The sequence below is a fragment of the Brachypodium distachyon genome, chromosome 1 (assembly GCF_000005505.3).
Source record: "Brachypodium distachyon strain Bd21 chromosome 1, Brachypodium_distachyon_v3.0, whole genome shotgun sequence".
NCBI lineage: Eukaryota > Viridiplantae > Streptophyta > Magnoliopsida > Poales > Poaceae > Brachypodium > Brachypodium distachyon.
Window position 1 is genome coordinate 45658607 of NC_016131.3, and position 23275 is coordinate 45681881.

The 23275-nt window shown below is 42.8% G+C and overlaps 3 protein-coding genes across 9 annotated transcripts; 1 reads left to right on the forward strand and 2 right to left on the reverse strand.

The window, feature by feature from the left end:
* On the forward strand, positions 1 to 3102 carry LOC100845671 (UDP-galactose/UDP-glucose transporter 7). 2 transcript variants are annotated; one of them, XM_003564124.4, is made up of 7 exons: positions 1 to 387; positions 1201 to 1306; positions 1410 to 1655; positions 1802 to 1912; positions 1991 to 2149; positions 2404 to 2547; positions 2646 to 3102. In XM_003564124.4, exons 1-7 carry the CDS (start codon positions 350 to 352, stop codon positions 2811 to 2813), a joined length of 972 nt encoding a protein of 323 aa, XP_003564172.1. In that variant the 5' UTR covers positions 1 to 349; the 3' UTR covers positions 2814 to 3102. The 2 variants fall into 2 exon arrangements, with proteins under 2 accessions (XP_003564172.1, XP_010227926.1); XM_010229624.3 differs by lacking the exon at positions 1 to 387 and adding an exon at positions 430 to 647.
* A 657-nt stretch (positions 3103 to 3759) lies between these two features.
* Positions 3760 to 9806, reverse strand: LOC100845062 (cyclic nucleotide-gated ion channel 17). Its single transcript, XM_003564122.4, has 7 exons — positions 9406 to 9806; positions 8323 to 8821; positions 7662 to 7874; positions 7222 to 7508; positions 6848 to 6959; positions 5814 to 6050; positions 3760 to 4932 (listed from the first exon to the last, which is right to left on the reverse strand). The coding sequence occupies exons 1-7, from the start codon at positions 9462 to 9464 to the stop codon at positions 4279 to 4281; spliced, it is 2061 nt and encodes a 686-aa protein (XP_003564170.1). The 5' UTR covers positions 9465 to 9806; the 3' UTR covers positions 3760 to 4278.
* A 7140-nt stretch (positions 9807 to 16946) lies between these two features.
* Positions 16947 to 20528, reverse strand: LOC100846281 (serine/arginine-rich splicing factor RSZ21A). Of its 6 annotated transcripts, none has more exons than XR_001405261.2 (7): positions 20322 to 20524; positions 20001 to 20107; positions 19360 to 19451; positions 18753 to 18993; positions 17977 to 18093; positions 17749 to 17881; positions 16947 to 17631 (listed from the first exon to the last, which is right to left on the reverse strand). XR_001405261.2 is itself a non-coding variant. In XM_014896988.2 (6 exons), exons 2-6 carry the CDS (start codon positions 20087 to 20089, stop codon positions 17860 to 17862), a joined length of 561 nt encoding a protein of 186 aa, XP_014752474.1. In that variant the 5' UTR covers positions 20090 to 20103; positions 20322 to 20528; the 3' UTR covers positions 16952 to 17859. The 6 variants fall into 6 exon arrangements, 4 of the variants coding, with proteins under 4 accessions (XP_014752474.1, XP_014752473.1, XP_014752475.1 ...); XR_001405260.2 differs by having other exon boundaries at positions 16952 to 17335; positions 17427 to 17881; XM_014896988.2 differs by having other exon boundaries at positions 16952 to 17881; positions 20001 to 20103; positions 20322 to 20528.
* Positions 20529 to 23275: the final 2747 nt, after the last annotated feature.

The following is a 23275-nucleotide window of genomic DNA, read 5'->3' on the forward strand; positions in this document are numbered from 1 at the left end:
GGAAAGCAGAGCACCTCGCGTCCCCGTCACGCCGCGCTCCACTCGTTCGATCTCCCCATTGGTGATCAACCGAGTCGCTAATGGTGGTTCCCCTCAAAACAGAAAAGGAGAACTCGCTAATGGAATCCCCTGCGTAACCCCGCCCCCGCCAATTTCGAGCTCGGCCAAGGGCGAGCCGCGAGCCCCACCCCCACGCCACACGCGCTCCCACACAACGCAACCCCAGCTCAGATCTCCCGCTGAAGCAGGTCCATCCGTGACCCGTGTAGCCCGCGCCAGGCAGGACGGACAGGCGTGGGCATCGGGTTGTCGGAGGCGCGAGAGCAGAGAGAGAGAGAGAGAGAGAGCCATGGGGGTGGAGGCCGGCGAAACCAGCTCCTTCCTCAGGTGACAACCGCTCCCGCTCCCGTCTGCTCTGTCCTCTTCTTCGTTGGGGTCCCTTCCCCTCTTTTTAATAGAACGAGAAATCCGAGGAGGAAGCTGTGCGCGGATTGTGTGAGATTTTTCGCGATTGATTTGCTTCGGGGCGAAACTGAGATTGGATTTACGGGCTCCCTCCGACGAAAGCAGTTGGTGGCAATTCTGAAGGCTAATGTTGGAGGCTATCTGGTCCGGGTGAGAGGAATGGATGGCCATTCACCGCTGTGGTAGGCTAACTGGTTTAGATTTGAGTGTCAGAGTCTGTTTTCCACCTCAGAAAATGAACTAGGGGTCAAGTAGTATCTGGATAGGCCACATGATATGGTGACATTATATAAGATTTCTAGTCAATCCACACCACTGGCAATTGTTAAATGAAATGTACTAGATTCCATTTTGGTTGGTAGTCAGCACCGCAATTCATATGTATGGAGCTACCAATACCTCCAAAGAACAACAGCAAGTTATTTATTATGAGATAATGGAAGATTTTTATTACCCCTGGCTTCTACATAAAAATGCCCAATTGCCCACAGCAAACATTTGTTACAAAACCAAAGAGCTACTGAGTACCAAACGAAGAAACTTTTTTTTTTGCGGGTAATGAAGAAACATTGTTATAGGCCAAGAAAGCCAGAACATTGTTGTGTGCCTACAATTCATACCTGCTGCTAGATTGTGTTATCTGGAGAAAAAGATTGGGATTTTCTGTAGGATCAGAATGAGATAAGAAGTGCATTGAGGGGGTCTGACCATTTCCGTGTTTATATGCCCTTGCAGCTTTACTTCGGCCTTTTCCTATGGAGTTGCATCTATGGCAATGGTTTTTGTGAACAAAGCAGTTGTTATGCAGTATGTTCACTCCATGACTCTTCTCACTTTACAGGTATGGCTGAACATACACAGCTGAATACCCGATAAAAAATTGATTCTTTCTATGTTCGAAAAAATAATCCATGTTGCTTTGTTCATCTCCTATGTTTCTACAGCAATTAGCCACAGGACTTATCATACAGTTTAGTCAAGTTCTAGGATTGTCTAAAAGGAAAGATCTCAGCATGGCAACAGCAAAGAAGCTTCTCCCATTGTCAATTTTCTATAATGCAAATGTGGCATTTGCTCTAGCAAGCTTGAAAGGGGTTAACATCCCTATGTATATTGCAATTAAGAGGCTCACCCCTCTTGCTGTATTGGTGTCTGGGTTCTTACGGGGAAAGGGGAAACCACCAACACAGGTAAGAATGTTTCCCCTCATGCAATGGTTTCATTTTCCCACGAACACAGATAACCTAACATAGGCCTGCAGAGTTTTCCCTCTGGGAAGGAATGGCTTAGTACTAGAATAATCTGGAACTTCCTCATTTGTACAAATTTGTTTTAGGTGTCCCTTTCAGTTCTCTGCACCGCCGCAGGTGTCCTTGTTGCAGCACTTGGAGATTTTTCCTTCGACTTGTATGGATACCTCATGGCCCTTACATCAGTCTTCTTCCAGGTTAGCTTTCCTTATCACACACTGAGAGGGAGAGAGGGAGGGAATCACACACATCTAACTGACAGAATGTGTATGCAGACAATGTATTTGATTCTGGTGGAGAAATCTGGTGCAGATGATGGTCTTTCCTCAATGGAATTGATGTTTTATAACAGCATATTGTCACTTCCATTTCTGTTCTTCATCATTATTGCAACTGGAGAATTCCCCCATTCTCTTTCAGTACTGTCTGAAAAGGTTAGTAGTATGGATGTTCGTCAAACATAATTAGCAAATATAAGAAGTCCATTTGCTGGTTCTTTTTCGTACCCCCATTAGCTTATGACTACATGATAATAGTTCATACTGGGATTCTAGAACAACTGGGTTTACACTTAAAGGTTGATAAATACGTACAATTTGCCATTGAGCCTAATTGAATGTTTTCTGCATCAAATGGTTTCTACTTCACTCTTTTCAAAGATACTTATCCGTCGCCTCTTGAAATGCAGACAGCCTCTCTAGCATTCAGTGTGATTCTTCTTATTTCACTGGTGATGGGTATCGTTCTCAATTACACCATGTTTTGGTGTACAATTGTCAACTCTGCGCTGACAACCACAATAGTAGGAGTTCTCAAGGGAGTCGGGTCTACCGTAAGTCTACCTCTTTCTGTTCAAACAGTTCAATAGGTTACTGAAACCCCTGACACATTTTAGCACATGACACCATTTTTATCTTCTTGACCTTTCAGACCCTGGGTTTTGTTGTGTTGGGAGGCGTCAAAGTGCATGCTCTTAATGTTACTGGGTTGGTGATCAACACATTTGGTGGTGTCTGGTATTCCTATGCAAAGTATACACAGAAGAAGAAAATGCCACGAAAGATCGCACCTGACGAAGAGTCGCATCCCCACAAGTAGCACCGGGGTTAGTACTAAATAGTTTCTGTAGTTACACTGCATTCTTTAAGGGGATAATAACTAAATATCAGTTTTAATATGTTTTTCTGGACTCCCATTAATCAGGTATCTGTAAAGTTCTTCCTTTTTTTGTGTTTACCAAATAGCACTATGAGTTAATCAGCAGTACCATAGCGGAGTGAAGTCAGTGAATCACATAACTGTAATGTTGTATTCCCCTATCAATTAGAATAACAAGATTCTCGGTGGGTTTTGCCCCTAAAGTATCTTATTTGAAGATAAACAAACATGTGTTGTTTTCTTTGTTGAGAAACACACAAGTATGTGAGGCTTGAGAAGGGGAACGATGTGGTTGAAATGGCAATCTTCCTCGGATGAGGATAGCAAAACATAACTTGGTCTTTGCTTGCTAATTGGTTTTGGAAGGTTCTAACTTCTAAGGCTCTGTTTGGCATTGTGGTGGATTGTGATAATCTTATTTGTCTAACCAAAATTTTCCCCTATGCCTAAATGCATCGAAGGTTCAATTAATGCAAAGGTTTTGACGTTGGCAGTACACGTCGGAATGTAAAAAACATGTCTTTTCTTTTCGGTGATTCATTGCTGAAGCCATGGGTTGATCCATTGATGCAAAACGCAATCGCATCCTGCCTGCATACTGATCTGCAACAAGTTAACGACCTAGCTTGAGCATGTATCCTTCAGCTGGAACGTCTCTAAATTAACATGCTTAGTGGATTAACTCGGCTTCATCGTTCTACTAATCATTTCATCCTCCTGGTCGCCACTAGAATTACTGCTGTGGACTCTAGGATTTCAGGATAATCCACGGGGTGATGCTGAAACTTCTCTGTCGAGGACCTTGCAATAACTACACTACCAATCCTGTAAGCGTGGCACAGTTCTTTAAGGTAAGCAATTATAGTGAAACAGAGTGCACAGCAGATAAGCAACACAGCAGTTAACAGAATTACATCACCATGCCAATGAAAGAACAAGGTTACCAAGTACAGCCAAACAATTTACACACTCCAGAATAAGTAGTGGAGCCCTAGCCGACGCGTTAGAATTTGGTCGACCAGTCACTGCAGCAACAAGTAGTGGTGCTACAGTGAAGTCACAAAAGTAAAGCAAACATAATTACATCTGCATTTACAATAGACTCTGAAGCTAACCTACAAGCAACAGTGTGTTGCAACTTTTATCCTAAAACAAATCAATGGTGGCTACCTATCATTCTTTTGAGCCCAACAATCCCACCAAACAGTCTGCCCTTCCCGGAGTGGTGTAGCATCCTGTATAAGGTGGCTCCAAAGTTCAGCTTGAGAATTTCCCTGACATGAACAATCAGTTACCTGTGAACACAATCTCAATTCGCATTTGCAGATAGATCAAGGCCAACAGGCAGCACAGCATGTGGCAGGATCAGCAATCTCGTTGTAGGGAGTAATATATCGGGTTTCTCTTAGTCGTCATGCTCTGCTGAGAAGTCTGGCTCGGAGGGCTTCCTAAACTTGGGCAGTTCTCTGAGTCTGTCAGATTCTTTCCTGACTGCAGTTTTCAGCGCAAAATTGTGCTCCAGGAACTTGTTGTCTTCGTATGATCTTGTGGAGGAGAATGACTCCCTCGTGATCAGGTCCTTGGCTAGCTTCCTCCTCTTATGGCGGCGCCAAGTAGCTTGGATGAAGCACGTGGCCCAGGTCCTCCACTGGTGAGAGTAGTAGCGGAAAGTGTGCTGTAACTTCCTACTGTGGAGCCGCCTGAACTGACTGGCAACAAACTTGAGGTCCTCAGCCTGGAGAGCAAATGCCTCCACTTCGACGAGTGCCTTCACCGTCCTGGTGGATGATGGCAAGTTGACAGTAGGCCTGGGGACGAGTGCCCATCCAAGCAATTCTTCACCACAGAAATCGCCAGCTTTGAGGGTGATTGAATTAAAGAATCCTGTCCGACCACCATCTGTTGTGGAGCTTTCCAGTTTCCCACGGATGATAAAGAGCATCTCGGTCACTGGGTCACCTTCACGGACAGTGAATGTCCCCTTTGTGCTCAAAGAAGATACAAGACGCCCACATATTGCATCTAGAAGCTGATCATCCATCTGTGAGAAGAATGGAACCTGAAACATTGTAGTATGAAGAAATAGTGAGACTCAATCATCAAGCAATCTGCAAAGTCATTAACTCCTAGAAATTATATGCGTTTCACACACAAGTCACATAGTGTCACAGCCCAAAAATGAGCGGAAAAGGTATATATATTCCTGCAAGAGCAATGTCTGGTGCTCTCCCAAAACCTAATTGCACAAATCTAGAAGTAGTGTGGCTAATGACTCGTAGGGAGCATTGGGTGGTTGCAAATCAAGTCCTCGATTTGCTTTGTAAGTGCTTTTCTCGTCTTGTAAGAGCAGTTAAGCATAGGACAACTGTAGGAGAATATGTGGATCCTGCGGCACTCACAAACTGTCAAGCGTTCAAGCAGCAAATAGATGCATACCTAGGATTAATAGGTTAGCAGGATTCCCCACTAAACTTTCAGTGTTGGCATTTGGGCAAGGTAATTCAAATAAACAGTAATGATATTTCCCTGTTCTCAACATCTCAATTACATAAGATTTGAGGAAGGATAGCACTTGGAGAAGTAAAGCAATCTGGGGTGAAAGTTTTCCTTCTCGCTCAGAGTTTTGAAAGGAAGGGAAATGGAGGAGAGTATAACAGTTGCAGTTACTTTTCATGCCATAGTTTCCGCTAATGTATGCTCTAATTTAGATTTTAAACAATAGAGGAAAACAAAAGGTAGCGCCTTATCCCTATTATTTCTCCATCCCTCACTAATTTCGTGGTCTCAATGCTTTTGTAAATCCACAGGCATTGTAACTAGAAATGATGGAGTGACAGGTGATAGTCACTAGAAAAAATGGCTTAATTTGTCCAAATGGTCTATAAACAACATTAGATGGCTCTGAGGTTCAACAAAAAAAAGTTAGAAAGCTAATTTTACCCGACGGACAAGATCCAAGCAAAGGTGACGGTTGATGTCACGACGAAGGTCTACTGGCAGAGCCTTCAATATAGATGCTTCATCCACACCTCGAGTTGCAAGCCACTTGTAATGAATGAATCTTTTCACCCTTTGTCGTAACTCTTGTGGAAGTTGGCGATGTCTCATCCACTCTTCAGTATCTCTTTGCTTTACTCTCCACTCCTCAACCCTTGCGGTGATAGATTGCAAGTAGGTCTAGAAAAAGAAAATGTATTAAGCATTTCTTGCAAAAAAATAAGTTGAGAAATATGGACTTGAAAATGAAGGGACTTTTTTGGTACTACAAGTATGATAGTGATAGTATATTAGCTGATAGAGCAGAAAATGCCATGGCAAATACCCAAGTAAAAAGCTGTTGTCATCAATCCATATAAAACAAAAATCTAACTAATGCATGAATAAAATAAGTTTGTTGGCTTCTCTCGAAAAGGTCAAGGGCTAAATACTTATATCTATTCTAGCTCTAAGACAAAAACAATAAAAATAAATTATGAGCAGATTCCACAATGGCACTAACCCAATTGTTTAAAACACACAATCTACAATAGATGTGCATGTACATGTATGACCTTGTGCAGACAAAAACCCCACCTTAGTATATAATACTACTTGTTAGTCTGAGCAATATATTGAAATCCCCAATGCACAACTGCTCCTAACGCTATGGCCAAAGGTCCCTCCCCCCCCCCCCCCACCCCCCACCCCAACACACCCACCCACACCCCAAGACAAAGTTTGGTCCATTTGCATAGTAAGCATTGACCTTAGTACATACTCCCTCCACTCCATAATAAGTGTCGCTGATTTAGTACAAAGAACAAAACTGAAACATCACCAGAATTTAGAGCAAAAAAATGAAAAAGATGGCTCAATATGAAGATAGAAATACCAAACAAGTGGTGGATCTAAATACCAGAACATGATTAGCGAAAGCAAGTACATTACTCCGGAGTTGCACATGACAGCAGGTGCAGATCATGATGTAAAAATACCTGAACATTGCCAATCAAATGCGCAAACAACACGAGACCAAGCACCGCCAAGAATATGGCATACAATGTCTCACCAATATAGGTACTCACACTCAAAGTCTGGCCATAGCAACTGTTCAAAGAAATCATATAGCTTGTTAGAAAGTAATAGAATCTTTGTACCAGATACTGTTATTCCCACATAGCTATTAATGCAATCATAAGGTAGAGAATCCTCTACTTCTTGCTTCAAAAAATTTACCACGGCTGTTACAAGGAGACATAGTAGCAAAACTTCTTCAACAGAGAATATTAACGTGGTTAATGTTCAAACATAGGCACCTCAATTATCAAATTACCAGTCTTAAGAGAAGATGCGCCAGCTATTGTCATACCTTAGATTCTGCAAGCCCCACCAAAGGCAATAGAAGTACTTCCTCAGGAATCTCTGACTGGGAGCTTTGTTTGATAACAGCGTCTGGAACATGCCATAGTCGAAACTTGGTTCTTTCTTACTAGCATCGCAGGTAGTAAAGATAGTAGTGCTGGTTGCCCAATTTGGATCTGGCTTTACGTCACAAGACATGTATGTATTATGGCAACTGGTTTCATTGCTGCAATACTTTTGCCAACACGCAGTCTGGCGATCAACGGATAGCAGGTACCATAATGCTCCTAAAACCTGAAAAGGAGAAGTTCATGTTGAGCAGTTCCACTACATGATAGTAAAACAGAAAACATGTCACCACTACTTACAAGAAGTATGCCAAATTTCAAGACATCAAATGGAGGAATACTGCATATGGAAACTCATATAAGTATGGAAGTATCATACATGGCTAGCAGTCATGTATAACAGCAGATTGTACGCAGCTCCTTGCCAAGCAGTCTTTGAAAAAGCACCAGTGACTTTGACAATTTTTGTATTCAACGAAAATATGAGATATAATCTTAAAAAGTACTGAAAAAGAGCAACCAAAAACAGTATGGCATTGTTATGCTCCGACCACGAATACTTGATAGCTGGTATTACAGACCAAGTAATGATCTGCAAAAGAAAGAAAGAAAGAAAGAAAAAATATCAGTTAAAAGCCAAAATTCTAACTTTGGGCATAAAAATGTACTCCCTCCGATCCTAAATTGTTGTCGAAATATTACATGTATCTAGACGCTTTTTAAGAAAAGATACATCCATACTTGGGCAAATTTGAGTCAAGAATTTAGGATCAGAGAGAGTAGTTTCCTTGACCTAAAGAAAAATATCGTATACAAACTCTGAAACTCGTATATAATTCCTTAACAGAAGACATGACTGCCTATTCCTTTCTTATTTATAGTGTGGCTTGTGAAGACATGATTCTGTGCTCAAGATCATATTATTTCATTAGCAGCTCACAGCCATGTAGGTGTGTCTAAATGAACCAATATACGGACATCGGCGCTAAACAAATCCTTTCAATAATGATAAGAAATGCATCAGAAAGGACTCAAATTACCTGTGGTAAAGGCAAGGAAGCCACTAAATCAACTGCAAAGTCAGATCTCAAATACATCTTTGCAATTTCGTTAGGATCTGTAACAAGGTCTCCTCGACCGAAACCCCCAACCTTGGTGCTTGGATTAATATATGCAGTCATAAACTTTATCACAATTTGGATGACATAAAAAAGGTCGGCAATTGATCGGAAGACAGTAATGATGATAGCCAGGTGTCTATCTTTCCCGATGCATGATGTTCGTGTGCCATAGTCAACTTTAGGCACATAGAAGTACAGAGGGTCCATAAATAGAGCAACGAAGCATGCGACACGGAAGACATAGTTCCATATCAAGATGAAATCGCTTGTTGGATCGATAATCTTCTTGTTGCGAAGGCCATGTCCTGCTAAAAAAATCCTGTTCTTCCCAAAATTCCCCACACCGAGCTTACGGGCAGCTAGCCCAGCCTGTTTCTGGTGGACAGGCATGGTTGGTTTTGTCCTCTCATCATGGAATCTGTAGATGAAAACAGAATCAACATTCAAACTGAAAGTGATGCTAAAAAATCTGATAGAACAGTTTTCAGAGGTCTTAAACGATTCTACACATGGTCCTTTAAGCTCATCACCTGTTAGCATAACCAGCAGGGACGACCGGACTATCTGTTCCTCTAACAACTATTCTACTGCAGTTTACTTTTCCTATCTCATCCTCATTTCTAAATCTCTACCACATCTTACTCTGCTCATCAGAAATTAAAGTATCCCATCTATTCCAGACTATCACAATTATCGAACAACTTGCACGACTCACCACGAGATTACGGTGCTGCTAACAAATTAAAATCAAGCAATTAAGCCACACGGGAACTATGAACCAAGTACCAGTCCAGCAACAACCTTTTCCTCAACACAGCAAGCACCAACCCATCCCCATCCGATTTTCTTTTCCTTCCCAAATCTCCACGGAAACAGCAAAAAATAAAATAAAAGGCAGCAGAATCGTGCCCATCTCATGCATCCACCTCCACGCCCCCAACCTCGACCCCAAGCTAAAAATGACAAAATCAGCAAAGAGAAGAGCAAGCAACACGAGCTCACCTTACGGTCCTCTGCTTCTTGAGCGCCATCCCGTCGTCCACCCTCCTGGACCCGAACATGGCGTACTCCACAATCCAACCACAAGGACCATGAACTCCCCACAGCAGCCTGAGAGTGACAGCCGCCCACGGAGCCGCTGAGAAGGCGAGATTAGAACCCGCAGGCTCCTCCGCTCGTCCGGTGGCGGCGGACCTTCCTCACGCCGGCCGGAGGAGGAGACAAGGGACCGTGCGGGACCGCGGGGAGCTCGAGGAAAGCTGAGAATGGAACGAAGCTACCAACCTGGAAGCTGGAGGTAGGGAGCGGAGCGAAGCTGGGATTAATTGCTTTGCTTTGGTTGTCGCTGACAAATCAACGGGCTCTGCGACAAAAAGATCTATTTCCTGTTGACTCCAATGGCGATTGGAGTGGTAAAATTAGATAGACCAGTATTTCTTGTTTTTCAATGTTTTCTTTCTGGTTTCTTTGAAATGTCAAACTGTGGGTGGTTGTCAAGAGGTGGACTTGGTCAGCTGCTAATCATGTGTCCGTACGTCGAAACACATCCGGGTGTTGCTGGTACGAAAGTACTCCGGTTAAGCAATTCAGATCGAAGCACGTTTTACTTTACAGTTTGTGTCTCGTTGCTTTACTTACGCGTGGCTGTTTTCCCGGGTAAGACCATTTGATGGGGTACACGCAAAAAGTGGTGAAACTTTTAGCTGTTTTTTTTTTTGCGAGTAACTTTTTGCTGGCAATGTCAAGTTGTGGTCGGTATTAGCCTTGGACAAAGTAATCATGAACTGGAGAGTTTAGCCATACGTGATAGTCACAATGACCGTCTGTGCAAAAGCGATCCTAGCTGCTCCAAGTTGATCCCACTACAGTACAGGAGAGGGACAAGGAGTCGGTCATCGTCACGTGATTGACCTCAACTCTTAAAACACCTTGCTAAGAACGGAGTCGGGCAAGCGCCGAAAAAGAAACCCTGAAGCATCTAGAATCATCGGATCCTGAACTGTTATCGTTGTTTTATTGTTTTACGTCAAATTAGAATCGGAGGGAGTACATCCTACGATGAACTTGGGACGTTGGATGTCCAGATAATCTTTAGGAACCCGGTACCGGAGTTGGCTACACGGGCTTCAGGAACGATTGATCAAGTTGATTCGAGGAGACAAAGGACCCGGCAAGCGCGCACTGACGTAGCTCAGCTTGGAGACGCATCATCCAATGATCCTCCTGGAGGTTCCCGATCCGCTCGTTTTGGCACAGGAATTGCCCTGCCCTCATCATCAACCGTCTTTGTCAGTGCCAACCGCTACGTAACCACCCAATCCCTGCGCCCGAATCAGCCGCCCGCCTCTCATTCATTCTCAATGTTTCCGGTACGCTCAAACAGCTGGTCCAGCTGGGCCGCGGATTCTTTTCCGTCTCCGGCCGAGAAACAAAGTGACCTCGTCACAAAAGCGCAACGCTAGTGGAGAACCTGGCAGCCAGCTTATTAGCCTGGGCGCATAGGTATTGTTGAGAATAATTATTTATGATCAATTAGGATTAGTTATTAGTTAATTAATAGTTAAGTAGACAGTTAGTGTTGTATTGGTGTCTCTTCCCCTTTTATAAATATAATCATCAATCAATGGAACAAGACACAGATTTCATTCATAACACGTTATCAGCCACGTTAGTTCTACAATCACATGGAAGAGAAGAAGGTGAGGAACATGGCGATCTACGATCTGCCTCTTGTTTTTGTTGCTCTTCTTGAGTTCTTCGGCCATGGAGGATACCGCCGGGGTGCTTATCGTGGACGCCGGCGCCGCCTGACTCGTTGCCGGTGGGCTCCTCGCCGTCACTGGCCACCACGCCGCCGACCCCACGCCAAGGCCGCAGGGCTACTGCCACGGCAACCGGCGACGGCCTGAGTACGGCCGCGCCGTCAACAACCGCGCCGCCGGCCTCCCCGGAATACACTCCTTCCATGGAGGGGATGATGGCCGGACCGGCGCCGCCCATGCTCGGAGACGAGGATGACTTCGTGCTCGCCCTTGCACCGCCTCCGCGGCCGTTGTACTGCCCCATCCATGGATTCGGGCCGTGCCCGGCGAGGGACGGCACGACGCCGCCACCTCCGTCGCCTACTCCGCCCGCACCGGGCGCCGGACCTGCTGCGCCTCCGGCCGCCAACCTCGCCCCACCGGCCAACGACGACGACAACTCCGGCAAAGTGCTAGACGAGGTGCACCCAGAAGCCCGGCGCCTCCTCCGGAAGTTCGCGGCCGCCATGGCCGCCAACCGCGCCGGTCCGACCGTCGGCGGGTGGGACCTGAAGGCCCTCGGCCTCTCCTCCTCCAATGAGGGGGGGCCTCCATCCCTCTAACCGCGCCGGCGACGTGGTGGCGGGGAAGCGGCGGCCGCGGCATAACGGTGGCGCCGACGGGACGACGGCGGCGGCAGGATGTGGCGGCGGCGGGATGGGCGGGGAACCCTAACCGCCGTCCCCCCACCCCCCCCCCCACCCCCTTTATACCCAACCGCCCGCACCCCTCAGCCCAACCTGGGCCGGCAGAAAGGCCGCCGAGGCCCAGGCCCATGCCCCTGCGCGCGCGCCCACCCCCCCCCCCCCCCCTCTGGCAAACGCCATTTTGCAGAAAAGCCCAAAGTTTTCGGCTATTTGCGATTTGGTCCATGTATCTATTTAACAGTAGTATTTTTACATACTTATAGGTCTCTGCGCTTATATTTATTTAGATTCATGTAGTTTTAGGATAGATTCTTATCAAAAGACATATTCTAATGTAAATGTCAATGTAAATATTGTCGTGTTCAATGTGTTTGTATAATATACATCCCCTATTACATGTGATATTTATACCTTGCAATTGAGATCTTTATTTCTTGCATATTTGAGAGTTTTGCTTCAACGATTAAGTCCCAAAATGGCATAAAAAATGCCCAAACTAGACTTGATTCAAGAAAAATCTCCATTAGTGATAAGAAAATTTATCACCATGTGACTACCTCAATTTAATATATGTGAAACACAAGGTACTATAGATTTTCAATAACGGTAAAATGCTAAATGGCGTTGAATGTTCCGTGAGAACATACACCTTATTGAAAGCAACGAATTATTTCGCGTAGTGCTGAGAGGTCTACATTCTGTTGAATACACACAATGACTACCTCCAACGTGCTCTTCCAATATTAAATTAAAAAATAACACAAGGTGCTACAGTCTTTCAATAACGGTAAAATGCTAAATGGCGTTGAATGTTCCATGGGAATATACACCTTATTGAAAGCAGCAAAATTTTCGCTTAGAGCTGAGAGATCTACACCAATAACCGGTGATTATCTTCAAAGTGTTATTTGAGATCTACACTATATGAATTTAACATTGATTAAATTACATGCATTTTATTGCAATTTAATTACAATAATGACCACAATATTTTGGCTTTGCCTACTAGTAATTGACAAAATTCATGGTTTTTCAACCCCATGTAGGACAAAATGACCGGGAAAGAATTTGAGGAACTCGGCCTCGACGGTCAAAACTATCCAACTTGGGCAATGGACGTAAAAGTGAGCCTTGCGTCACGTGGTCTTTCAGCGACCATACAACCTCCTCAAGAGGGACAACCGCCCATCGCAGATTTATACAAATATAATGCCTTATATACTATAAGGAACCACATCCATGCTGATCTCAAATTAAAGTATCTCATGGAAGAAGATTCATACATACTATGGCTTGCCCTTCAAACTAGATATGAACAGCAGAAGGCCGTGATTTTGCCTGAAGCCACACATGAATGGACTCAACTACGCCTACAAGATTTTAAATCTATTGGAGAGTTCAATCATGCCCTTCATAAAATTTGTTCAAAGTTGCAATTTTGCGAGAAGGAACCTTCTGAAGCGGAAAAGATTGAAAAGACCTTATCCACTATGCTTCCGGGCGATAGGATCCTCCGGCAACAGTATCGTGCACGCCAATTTACTAGATATTCTGATCTTATCCATGTTTTACTTCAAGCCGAAAAGCATGATGAACTTCTAATGAGGAACCATCGTCAGCGTCTTGTAGGCGCTGCACCTTTGCATGAAGTACATGCTAATTTTCAGAAAAACAACAAGTTCAATGGATCAACTAATCGACCAAACAACTTCAAAGGCAAGCAAAAGGGCAACAAGAAAAACAAGACACGTGTACAGGAAAAGGGGAAAGGCACTTTCATACCACAATACGACAAATCTAAAGTTTGTCAAAAATGTGGGTGCTACAAGCATATTACAAAGAAATGCCGTACCCCTCGTCATTTGGTAGATCTGTACCTCCAATCCGTAGGACGCAAGCGACCTGCTCATCAAGGACCAAGATTTGAATCACACTTCAATTTCCAATCCAACAATTCCAAGGAAGCTGGTTGGTCGCATGATATCAAGGAGGAACCATGCAACAACCCGACAATCCGATCCTCTGAGGATCTAATGAGCACGGAGAACATGATCATTGAATTCACTTCAAATGATATGTTTGGAGACCTAAATTAGTTCACCTATCTCCGAAATAGATTTTATCTATATTTACGTTCCTAAGTATTGTTGTAAATAGATTATAGTGACCGTTGTCATCTATATTGTAATATTACATTATTTTATCAGCACTTTGGTACCTACATATTTGACATATGTATTGCAAATTACGATATTGTATTATCAATTTAATACATAAATAAATTTGTATGTATGATATATATCTATTCAAAATGATATTTAAAATTATTCCTTTTCCATATGTAGTTTTTGTATGGAGTCAATCCAAAATGGACGAAGAACTTTGCCTTGTGGACAGCGCCACCACAAACACTATACTTAGGGAAACAAAATATTTTCAAACCCTTACTAAAACGCAAGGGAATATTTTCACAATCGCTGGACGCGATACATTAATTGTTGGCTCTGGACATGCCATCATCACACTTCCTATGGGTACACAAGTAATAATCAATGACGTTTTATTGTATCCTGATTCAACTCGTACCCTAATAAGTTATAGGAATATCCGTCAAAATGGGATTCATATTGAAACCAACGATGACAACAATGAGGAATTTCTCCTATTTACAAAAAGAAACGGATATGGCAAACAAATTCTTGAAACAATTCCTTCTTTATTGTCCGGATTGTACTATACATACATAAAACATGTAGCCCATGTTGCGTATAAAATAATTTTTCAGAATGTCAATACATTCCAGACTTGGATTGCCTTGGTCACCCCGGTATCGGGATGATACGGAAAATTATTAATAATTCTGTTGGTCATAATCTTAATAAAGCAAAATTCCCAAAATCTCAGGGTTTTGTACCTTCTTATCTTAAAATACAAGCGGAACCACTGCAGTTCCTTGAACGAATTCAAGGTGATATTTGTGATCCTATCCAACCATTATCTGGACCATTTAGGTATTTCATGGTATTAATCGACGCATCCACAAGATGGTCTTGTTGTTGTTCTCGACAACAATTAGGGTAAGGGGTGCCAATGCTTGATGGCACAAGTGCGGGTATAAAAGTAGGACGTGTACGCCGACCTTATAGCGAAGGTCACCGTACACTTGGACAAGTTGACACGTTGATATTTTTTGAATAGGTTCGGTCGACCCTGCGGGTACGACTTAATCCTATGTTAGGAAAGACTTCGAGGGGGTTGTTAGCCAAGGGCTTGAGCCGAACGGATCTTCCCAAGACACCTTTTAACAAGAGGTTCGTCGGGGCCACCTCGTACTTGGACCGAACGCGTCTTTCCAAGTATCGAGGTTAGGATACCCTCGAAATTCTAACCCAACCCCTTCTCCTTCAAGCCCGAGCCAACCAAGGCCAGCTCGGGGCCTCGAAACTAGAGTCCCCTAGAAGGCTTCCTCGAGGCCGATCGACTTTCAGTCGAGAGCGACGTGCGAGAGCGAACCTTAGAGGGAGCACTCTAGCCCTCTCCCCTTGAGTTTATTCAAGTGAGAGTGAATGGTACATGCCCCCATGGGGGGTATTTATACCCTAATGGGTCCATGACAAAAGACCATGGCTACCCTTGAAGGAGAGAGAAAAGTGGGGGCAAAATGGTAAAAGTAGCTCCTTTGGTTCATAGCTTTTGTGCGCACCATGTGAGAAAAGGGGGGCTTGGTCCATGGTCCACCATGGACTAGGGGCCCCCTCCTCACACTTTTCTTGCCCTCTATTCTAACTCATTTGACCCTTTGACCATGACATGAGAGGCTTGACTTGTTGACTTGTGTTCCTTTGCCACATAGAATTGACCGCGCCACGTGGGCGCCACGGTGGGACAGCCATATCATGGAAGTCTTCCAAGCAGACTCTAGTGGCTACATCCACAAATCATTCGGAAATAATAGCTTTATACGAAGCATCTCGTGAAAGTGTATGGCTACGCAGAATGATTAACCACATACAACAATCGTGTGGTATTGGTTCGATTGAATCACCAACAATTATCTGTGAGGATAATTCTGCTTGTGTTACTCAGATGCAAACAGGTTATATAAAAAGCAATATAACTAAACATATTGCACCTAAACTATTCTATCCACATGAATTACAACAAAATGGGGAGATAAATATCTTGCAAACCAAATTATGTGATAACCTCGCAGATTTGTTCACTAAGTCCTTACCCAACTCCACATTTCAGAAATGTGTATATGGGATTGGTATGCGACGACTTAAAACTTTGCAAGCATCAAGGGGGGTATTCACCTAATTTTAACCTGTTCATAACATCATATTGCACTCTTTTTCTATTATAAGTTTTAGTCACTGGTTTCTCATAAAAGGTTTTTAATGAGACAATATTAAAATAAAATTATATGTCATATTTTCTACTTTTCCCACCAGGGTTTTTTTAGATAATATACAAGACATATTTATTGTTCAGATAATTCGACATGAATTATCAAGAAACATTATTCAAAATATGTTATATCATTTTCTCCTTATTTTTCCCATTAGGTTTTTAAAAAGAGTTTTCATAACATATCGATATTATTATTATTTTCTCAATATTTTTCCGAGTTTTTGGAGGAAATTACAAGATTAAAAGATTCCATGACGATTCAAGAATATACAAATCAACGGAGCAAATTGATAGTGTTGAGAATAATTATTTATGATCAATTAAGATTAATTAATAGTTAATTAGGCGGTTAGTGTTCTAACTTTTCGTGTCCCAATTTTGGTCAAAACTTGAGACACCAATGCATGTATTTGTGTCTCTTCCCCTTTAATAAATATAATCATCAATCAATGGAACAAAACACAGATTTCATTCATAACAGGTATCATGTTCTGCTGGAGCGGAGGCCGCTGATCCCGAAATGTATATGCTAATACCAACTGCTAATACCAACTTTTTAACACCACGTGCCGCTCCGACAAAATTTGAAGAACCGACAAAGAAACAATGAAATGCAGAAAAGCTCCAGCAAAGATTCAAACAAAATTGTTCACAGGGGGAGCAGAGATCGCTTCCAGGATCAGGCGCTTGAGAAACAAGTGAAATAACATATAAATGATATTTCAAAGACCAACAAAATAGCATCTGAAATTTCGGCCTCACAGGTAGCACCAATCTAATGCACATATATATGCCATTTGACATCCCAATGGAAAACGTTTGGCTTAATGCTACAGCAACGAGGAAATCAATCAGTGCCGCAGTGAAGGTAGCAGAAGGCAGGAAGGGCGTTGAAGCAGCATGCTGGGGGTAAGTTGAGAGCGAAGAACGTATCATGAAGAATGACACCAGGTGCCGAACTCAGCAGTCAGCACCGCAGTCTAGACAGCCTCTCGCTGTACTCCTGCAGCAAGTCGTCCAACTGAATACTGCAGCTTCTGGGCAGCAGATTCAGTTCCTGGAGACTCTGGCCTACAAAGAGATTTGTGCTTCTAACACTTTTAGAAGCTGCATTTATCAACACAATCAAACCTTACCAATTTTGTATAAGAATGGTAGTTACTGCTTTTCGACGAGCAGCATCTTCTTTGACAGAGTATAGGCATAGCGAAGAGCGGCTGTCTGCCGGAACTACTACACAAGGTTTTCTCATTTGCTTGCATGGAGCAGGCGAGGGCATGTGAGCAACGAAGAGCGGAGAGTAAAACCATGGAGAGATAACTGAAAGCCGTAGCCGGCCGAGTCGTTTAAGCAGTGCAGGACGATGCCTTTTGAACACACAAAACAAAGACAGCTGGTCTTAGTTAAACAATACATCCATCCATAGTTTCTCAGGTGATTGAAATCAAACACAAGCATAATGAGGCAGAAAAAGTTACGGGAACCTTAACCACCAAAGTCAAGCAGTCGATGGCAGATGTTTCAAACAGGGCACTGTTCATAGCCGATGGGTTTGGAGCAATATCTGTAACGTCACTGTCCAGACAGGTACAGCTCTAGCTCCTGCTGCGGCGATATCTGGAACCATAAAAGTTATACATTGCATTAGATAAGTGGAGAATACGAAAGGTGTATCAGCAGCTGGGAAAAATAATTAATGGCATCTGCATTACCCATTGCCATAGGTGGGAGATTCATCACGGCCACGGACTGGTGACCTGCTAATGCTGCGTCCACGTGCGGGGGACACACTACGACGCCTTGGGGAGCGCCCTGCAGGGCTGTAACTTCTGTTTACAAAGCATTTACTTTCTATGAGATGTATTTTTCTTCATGTTGTATAATACAGTTACAGAACTAGTATAAAAACGCAAACTTAAACAACAAGTACAACAAATAAACAACGTAACAAGATAACTATGGTGATGAAAGTGACAACATGTTCATGCAACCACTTATCACTATCTTACTCACTACTTAGTCTGCAAGTAGGCAGCGGCAACAGGTAGACAAACCTCAAACAAAGGGAAATTAAGAAACAACATGTAGCTCAGAATTCCTAACTATGAACCAAAAGACGAGTTGATTCATGTTTTTTTTTCTTTTCATGCAATCTAGTAAACTCACAATCTATAATTTTGGAATGGAGTAATTACTATTATAGCGCAGAACATAAAACAATTTAAAATGCATAACCAGTATTTAAAAATAACCTGCCAGTCACTAAGGCCCTGTTCGGGTATAAATTTTGTGGGCAGGCCAGCATTTAGTTAGTACATCCATGAACTGAATACCAGCCTACCCACAAAATTTACACCTCTTCCAAAAAGGGAAGAAGACTTCACAAGTTACTGGTAAAGACAGTATTGTCTATTAAAATTAGTGCTATAAGCAAATTGCAAGAGAGTTATTTTTAAGTGCATGTCCTCAACAGTAACAATTTGGTTACCTTCTGCTATAGCTTGGACTCCTGCGGTATCTAGGACTCCTGCTGCGACTGCGGCTCCGACTCCTGCTGCGACGCCTTCCACTGCCTAGACCCCCAGAACCGATCCTCAAACGGCATTCACGAGCAAAGTGTCCAGACTCACCACATTCATAACACTTCATCTCAGACCCACCAGATCGATCACGTCCACCACGCCCACTGCTGGCATTACGGGACAGCTCAACCCTCCAACCATTCTTGCCTAAAAGGTAAAAAAGGCAAACAATTGAATTAGCTATACTTGGAACTAATTGTTGTTCTGTAAAGGAACAGCGATGTGCGAATATAACATCACAACAAAACAGATCCACAAAAATTAATATTGACATTTTATAAGTTCAAATAAGTCAATTCCAACAACTGTAAACAAAACAAGCCTATGATCCAATATTATAATGATGTTACCATAAATATGCTGTCAAAAAAAATGATGCTACCATAATATAGATATTACTCACAAGCTGAAACGTGTCTCCCTCACATTTACTTAAATAGACAACCATGAAAGAAGGAAGATTTCCAAGTACAGCTGACGGAACATGTTAAACAAAAAGCACTGGTCACATACCGTCTATATCACGAATTGCATCTTGAGCATCCCTCCTGTCATCAAAATCTATAAATGCAAAACCAGGTGGCTTTCGTGCAACCCATACACTGCTACCACAAAAGAAAATAAGCAGACTGTATCAGTAACATCAGCATCACGCATAATATACTTTTATGAATGCAAAAGCTAAATAACCATGCTTAGCTGATGTGTTAATTAATAAGCACATCAAGAAAATAAGCAATTCAGGCACTTCAGGATTTGATCCAGTGGCCAGTGGGATAAAGCATATGCTACCAAAATACTTTGAAGTTGTTATTTGTGTCCCTACTATCCCGAGTTCCTGACAAAAGCCAGTCTAAGATGTACAAATCAAGCCCTTCAGCACATTAGACATAAGAACTAAGGACAATGAAAAATCCTGCAATAATGGACCTAAGAAGGACAGCAGAATTGTTTGGGCATAAATAATAGTAGCGAATGCTCACTAGGTAATGAAATACAGCACTACCCAACCTTAAAACGAGTTGATTATTTCGCTCTAGATCGGGGCTCACTGCGCGCTTATGCTTCTCAACGATAAGAAGTCGCATAAACCCGCAATTAAAGTATAAACTAGAATAATCGCACAGGATAAAGAACAAAGGTGGATGACTAACCTCCGGAGAACCCCAAACACCCGGAACTCGTCCTCGAGCTCCCGAGCCGTCACAGCAGGATCCAAGTTGCCGACGTACACGCGCGCCATCGCAGCGGACCACCCTACCTATCAATCACCAAACAAACAATTCCAGGTACCGGGAGCCATTAGATTTCAGCGAAGCGAGCGAGAAACAAAACAGATCATGACAGGAATCGGGTGGAAAGCGGCAGATCTGAGACGGTGACGAAACCCAGCTCCAGCACGGGCACGGGCACGAACGAGCTAGATCTAGGGTTTTGGGGCCTCGAGGGGGCGTGAGAAGAGATCGGTCCCTCACCTTCGCCGGTCTTGCCTTCAGTGACACGATGGCGACGGAGGCGGCGCCGGGGAGTTGTTGGGTAGGAGACGGCGGCGATGCGATTGGTGGACGGGGAGGCGATCGAGAGGTGTATATGCGAGACGGAGAGAGGAGGATATATTTTGCGACTCGGGTTTGGGTGCTGCGATCCGTTCGCCCGTGTCGGATACGTTCTCGAAGCCACGCGAGTTGTCGTGCGACTGGGCTTTGCCCCCTTGGGCTGCGATTCCACGCATGTATCGCGGAGCAGAACACCAGGAAATTCAATTGACACTGAACGGGCCCCCTGAGGACACCAGCCAACACCGGCCGGTGTAACAGCCGTCGAGCTCGTGCAACCCTAGCCGCCACAGGGAGAAAAGCTGTCGGTGTCATCTTCGTCGGTTCCCCTCATCTCCGGTAGCCTTTTGGTCATCAGGAGGTGAGGGAACCACGGATCAACATGTGGCCGTCGTCTTAGTATCTTTTTTTATAAGGTATTGTGTATCCTTCGCGACGGCGTCCTGACAGTAGATGCGACAACGCTCGGATTTTTTGTCTCCCGACTCCATCCCCGTTCGCGTGGCTATCATGGTCTACTTCATGGAGTTTGTGGATCTCACAACTCGTAATTTCGTTTTGGTCTTCTCGTCAGTTCGGCGATGACTCAATGTTTTGACAACTTGTCTTGCGAGGGGTGTGTCCCCGGCCACCGCATGTTCAACGATCTTAAGTTCTCACCCGCTGGGGTGGGTGGCTCATGCCGCTTAGTAAAACTTACAAGGTTAGTTCAGCTTATGCAGTTTTGGTCTTCTACTGTTTCGTCACCAGAGATTTGGAGAAAAATCAAGATGCAAAAGACGCAGCTAGAGAAGTTGGCTTCAAAGATATTTGATCAGATGTACTTTATTCGATCAGATGTACTTTATTCGTTGAATAAATAAAGCCAGATCGTTGTTCTAAAGAAAAAAGCTACGGGCCCCCCTAAAAAAAACTACGGGGAAGAAAAACCCTCGGAGTATCCCCTAAAAAAACTAAAAAAAAAGTCGGAGTTCCCCGCGTCTCCCACAACTTTTTTTTGTTGACAGGTCGTCTCCCACAACTGTCAATTAAGCATCCAGAATTGGAGACTGAGAAACCAGGAACTGACATCAAGTTTGTTTCAAAAAGAAAATTATGTCAAGTAGTTTTTGTTTAAAAAGATGTTTGTGAAATTTCTTTGTGAGGTCTTCTGGCTCTATCTATGTCCTAACTAGTCATCACAATCTGCTCTTTTTTTTTGCGGGTGACACAATCTGCTCCTTGAAGCCACTAGATACCACAGTTTGTACTTTTGTTATTTTAACCTTCTGTAATATCATTTCGATGACGAAGCAGTGGTTCGACAGTCTACCTTGCAATAGGTAGTCTCATCTTAATGCGTCGACGATCTTAAATTCTCACGTTTGGGGTGAACGACTTATGTAGATACTAAAACCTATAGTTAGTACAATATTTAAGTTTGATCTTCTGAAGTTTTATTGTCGTAGATATGAAAAGAAATGGAGATATAAATGACGGAAGCAATCTTGATAATTTTTATCAGGAATCATAATTGTAAGTTTCCGTTTTAGTTATTTGATCTTTTGTACTCTCACTATTAAATCAATAAAGCTACATGCCTTAAAAACGCAGAAAATATAATTTAGAAATCACATTTAATACTTAAATTTATAATATAAATTCTACAAAATGATTGTACAAAAACATTATTTGATATTTCTTCATGCTTCTATGCAAAACATTCATGTGTATGAAACAGACATTTCATGCATGCAACTCGTGAAAACTGTTCTCGTACAGTCATATACTGAGTATAAAATTATAAATGAACGAGAGATGATTAGGCTAAATATTATCCATGTCGATCGTTGTGCTTTTCCTGCTTTATACTTCTCATAACAGGAGCATATCACACCGTGTTGAATGGCACAGCAGATTGGACTGAAGTGAATACAGGATATATTTATAAGAATGAGCTTTCTTTTCTCAGTAGTTGCTTGTGATTGATTCTGTGGTAAACGAATTGGATTAACATGATATCCCCGCCTTTCTTTTCTTCTTCGTTTTGACCCATTTTCCAGGGTCTTTTTGAGTCCATTGGAATACATAAGGTAGACAATTATCTGCCTTCTTATCCAAAAAAAATAGGATTGACATGTGAATATTTTTGTACTTTATTGCTGTGGCTGCAAGACAACGGGAAAAAATTAATTGGTGTGTCCTTGGGGACGAAGACACCAGATTCTATCACTCTAGAGCTTCGGCTAGAATGAGAAGCAATCAAATTAAGGTTATTCATGATAATGACATTTACTATTTTTTCCCATGATGCAAAACAACAAATTCTCACTGGCTTTTACAAAGAGCTTGTTGGGGTACAGGGTTGGTCTTCTAATGACATTGAGATTGGTTGTCTGTATGAAAGTCATGTGAATCTATCTGATCTCACACGGCCTTTTTCTCTCCAAGAGATTCATGAAGCTATAAAAAATATTCCAAGGGATAGAAGTCCAGGCCCAGATGGCTTTGGCTCTGATTTCTTCCAAGATTTTTGGCCTATCGTTAAAGAAGATATCTTGCTGTTCTTTTCGCAGTTTTTCCATGGGAGTTTGCAGCTAGACAGAATTAATAGATCTTTCATTATCTTACTGCAAAAAAAAGAAAATGACAGTTCGCCAGGTGCTTTCCGTCCAATATCCTTGTTGAATTATCTGGTTAAGTGGATTACTAAAGTTCTAGCGGCAAAATTGCAAAATGTGATTACCAAGCTCGTGGATGATGACCAATTTGGTTTTATTAAATCTAGATGCATTGCGGACAACTTTTTATATGCCATGGATTTGGTTAAAGCTTGCAGGCAAAGAAAGAAAAAGGCACTAGTTCTGAAGTTAGATTTTCGTAAAGCTTTTGAC

What these genes read in the sequence shown, in the direction of transcription:
- LOC100845671 (XM_003564124.4), top strand. Translation starts at nt 350, where the DNA reads ATGGGGGTGGAGGCCGGCGAAACCAGCTCCTTCCTCAG. An exon ending in AGGGGAAACCACCAACACAG is followed by an intron (nt 1,656 to 1,801) that starts GTAAGAATGTTT and finishes AATTTGTTTTAG; the next exon opens with GTGTCCCTTTCAGTTCTCTG. An exon ending in TTTCAGTACTGTCTGAAAAG is followed by an intron (nt 2,150 to 2,403) that starts GTTAGTAGTATG and finishes CTTGAAATGCAG; the next exon opens with ACAGCCTCTCTAGCATTCAG.
- LOC100845062 (XM_003564122.4), bottom strand. Translation starts at nt 9,464, where the DNA reads ATGTTCGGGTCCAGGAGGGTGGACGACGGGATGGCGCTCAAGAAGCAG. An exon ending in TATACATGACTGCTAGCCAT is followed by an intron (nt 7,509 to 7,661) that starts GTATGATACTTC and finishes TCTCCTTTTCAG; the next exon opens with GTTTTAGGAGCATTATGGTA. An exon ending in TGGGGCTTGCAGAATCTAAG is followed by an intron (nt 6,960 to 7,221) that starts GTATGACAATAG and finishes TTCTTTGAACAG; the next exon opens with TTGCTATGGCCAGACTTTGA.
- LOC100846281 (XM_014896988.2), bottom strand. Translation starts at nt 20,089, where the DNA reads ATGGCGCGCGTGTACGTCGGCAACTTGGATCCTGCTGTGACGGCTCGG. An exon ending in AGTCCAAGCTATAGCAGAAG is followed by an intron (nt 18,094 to 18,752) that starts GTAACCAAATTG and finishes CTTTGTAAACAG; the next exon opens with AAGTTACAGCCCTGCAGGGC. An exon ending in TCTCCCACCTATGGCAATGG is followed by an intron (nt 17,882 to 17,976) that starts GTAATGCAGATG and finishes TTATGGTTCCAG; the next exon opens with ATATCGCCGCAGCAGGAGCT.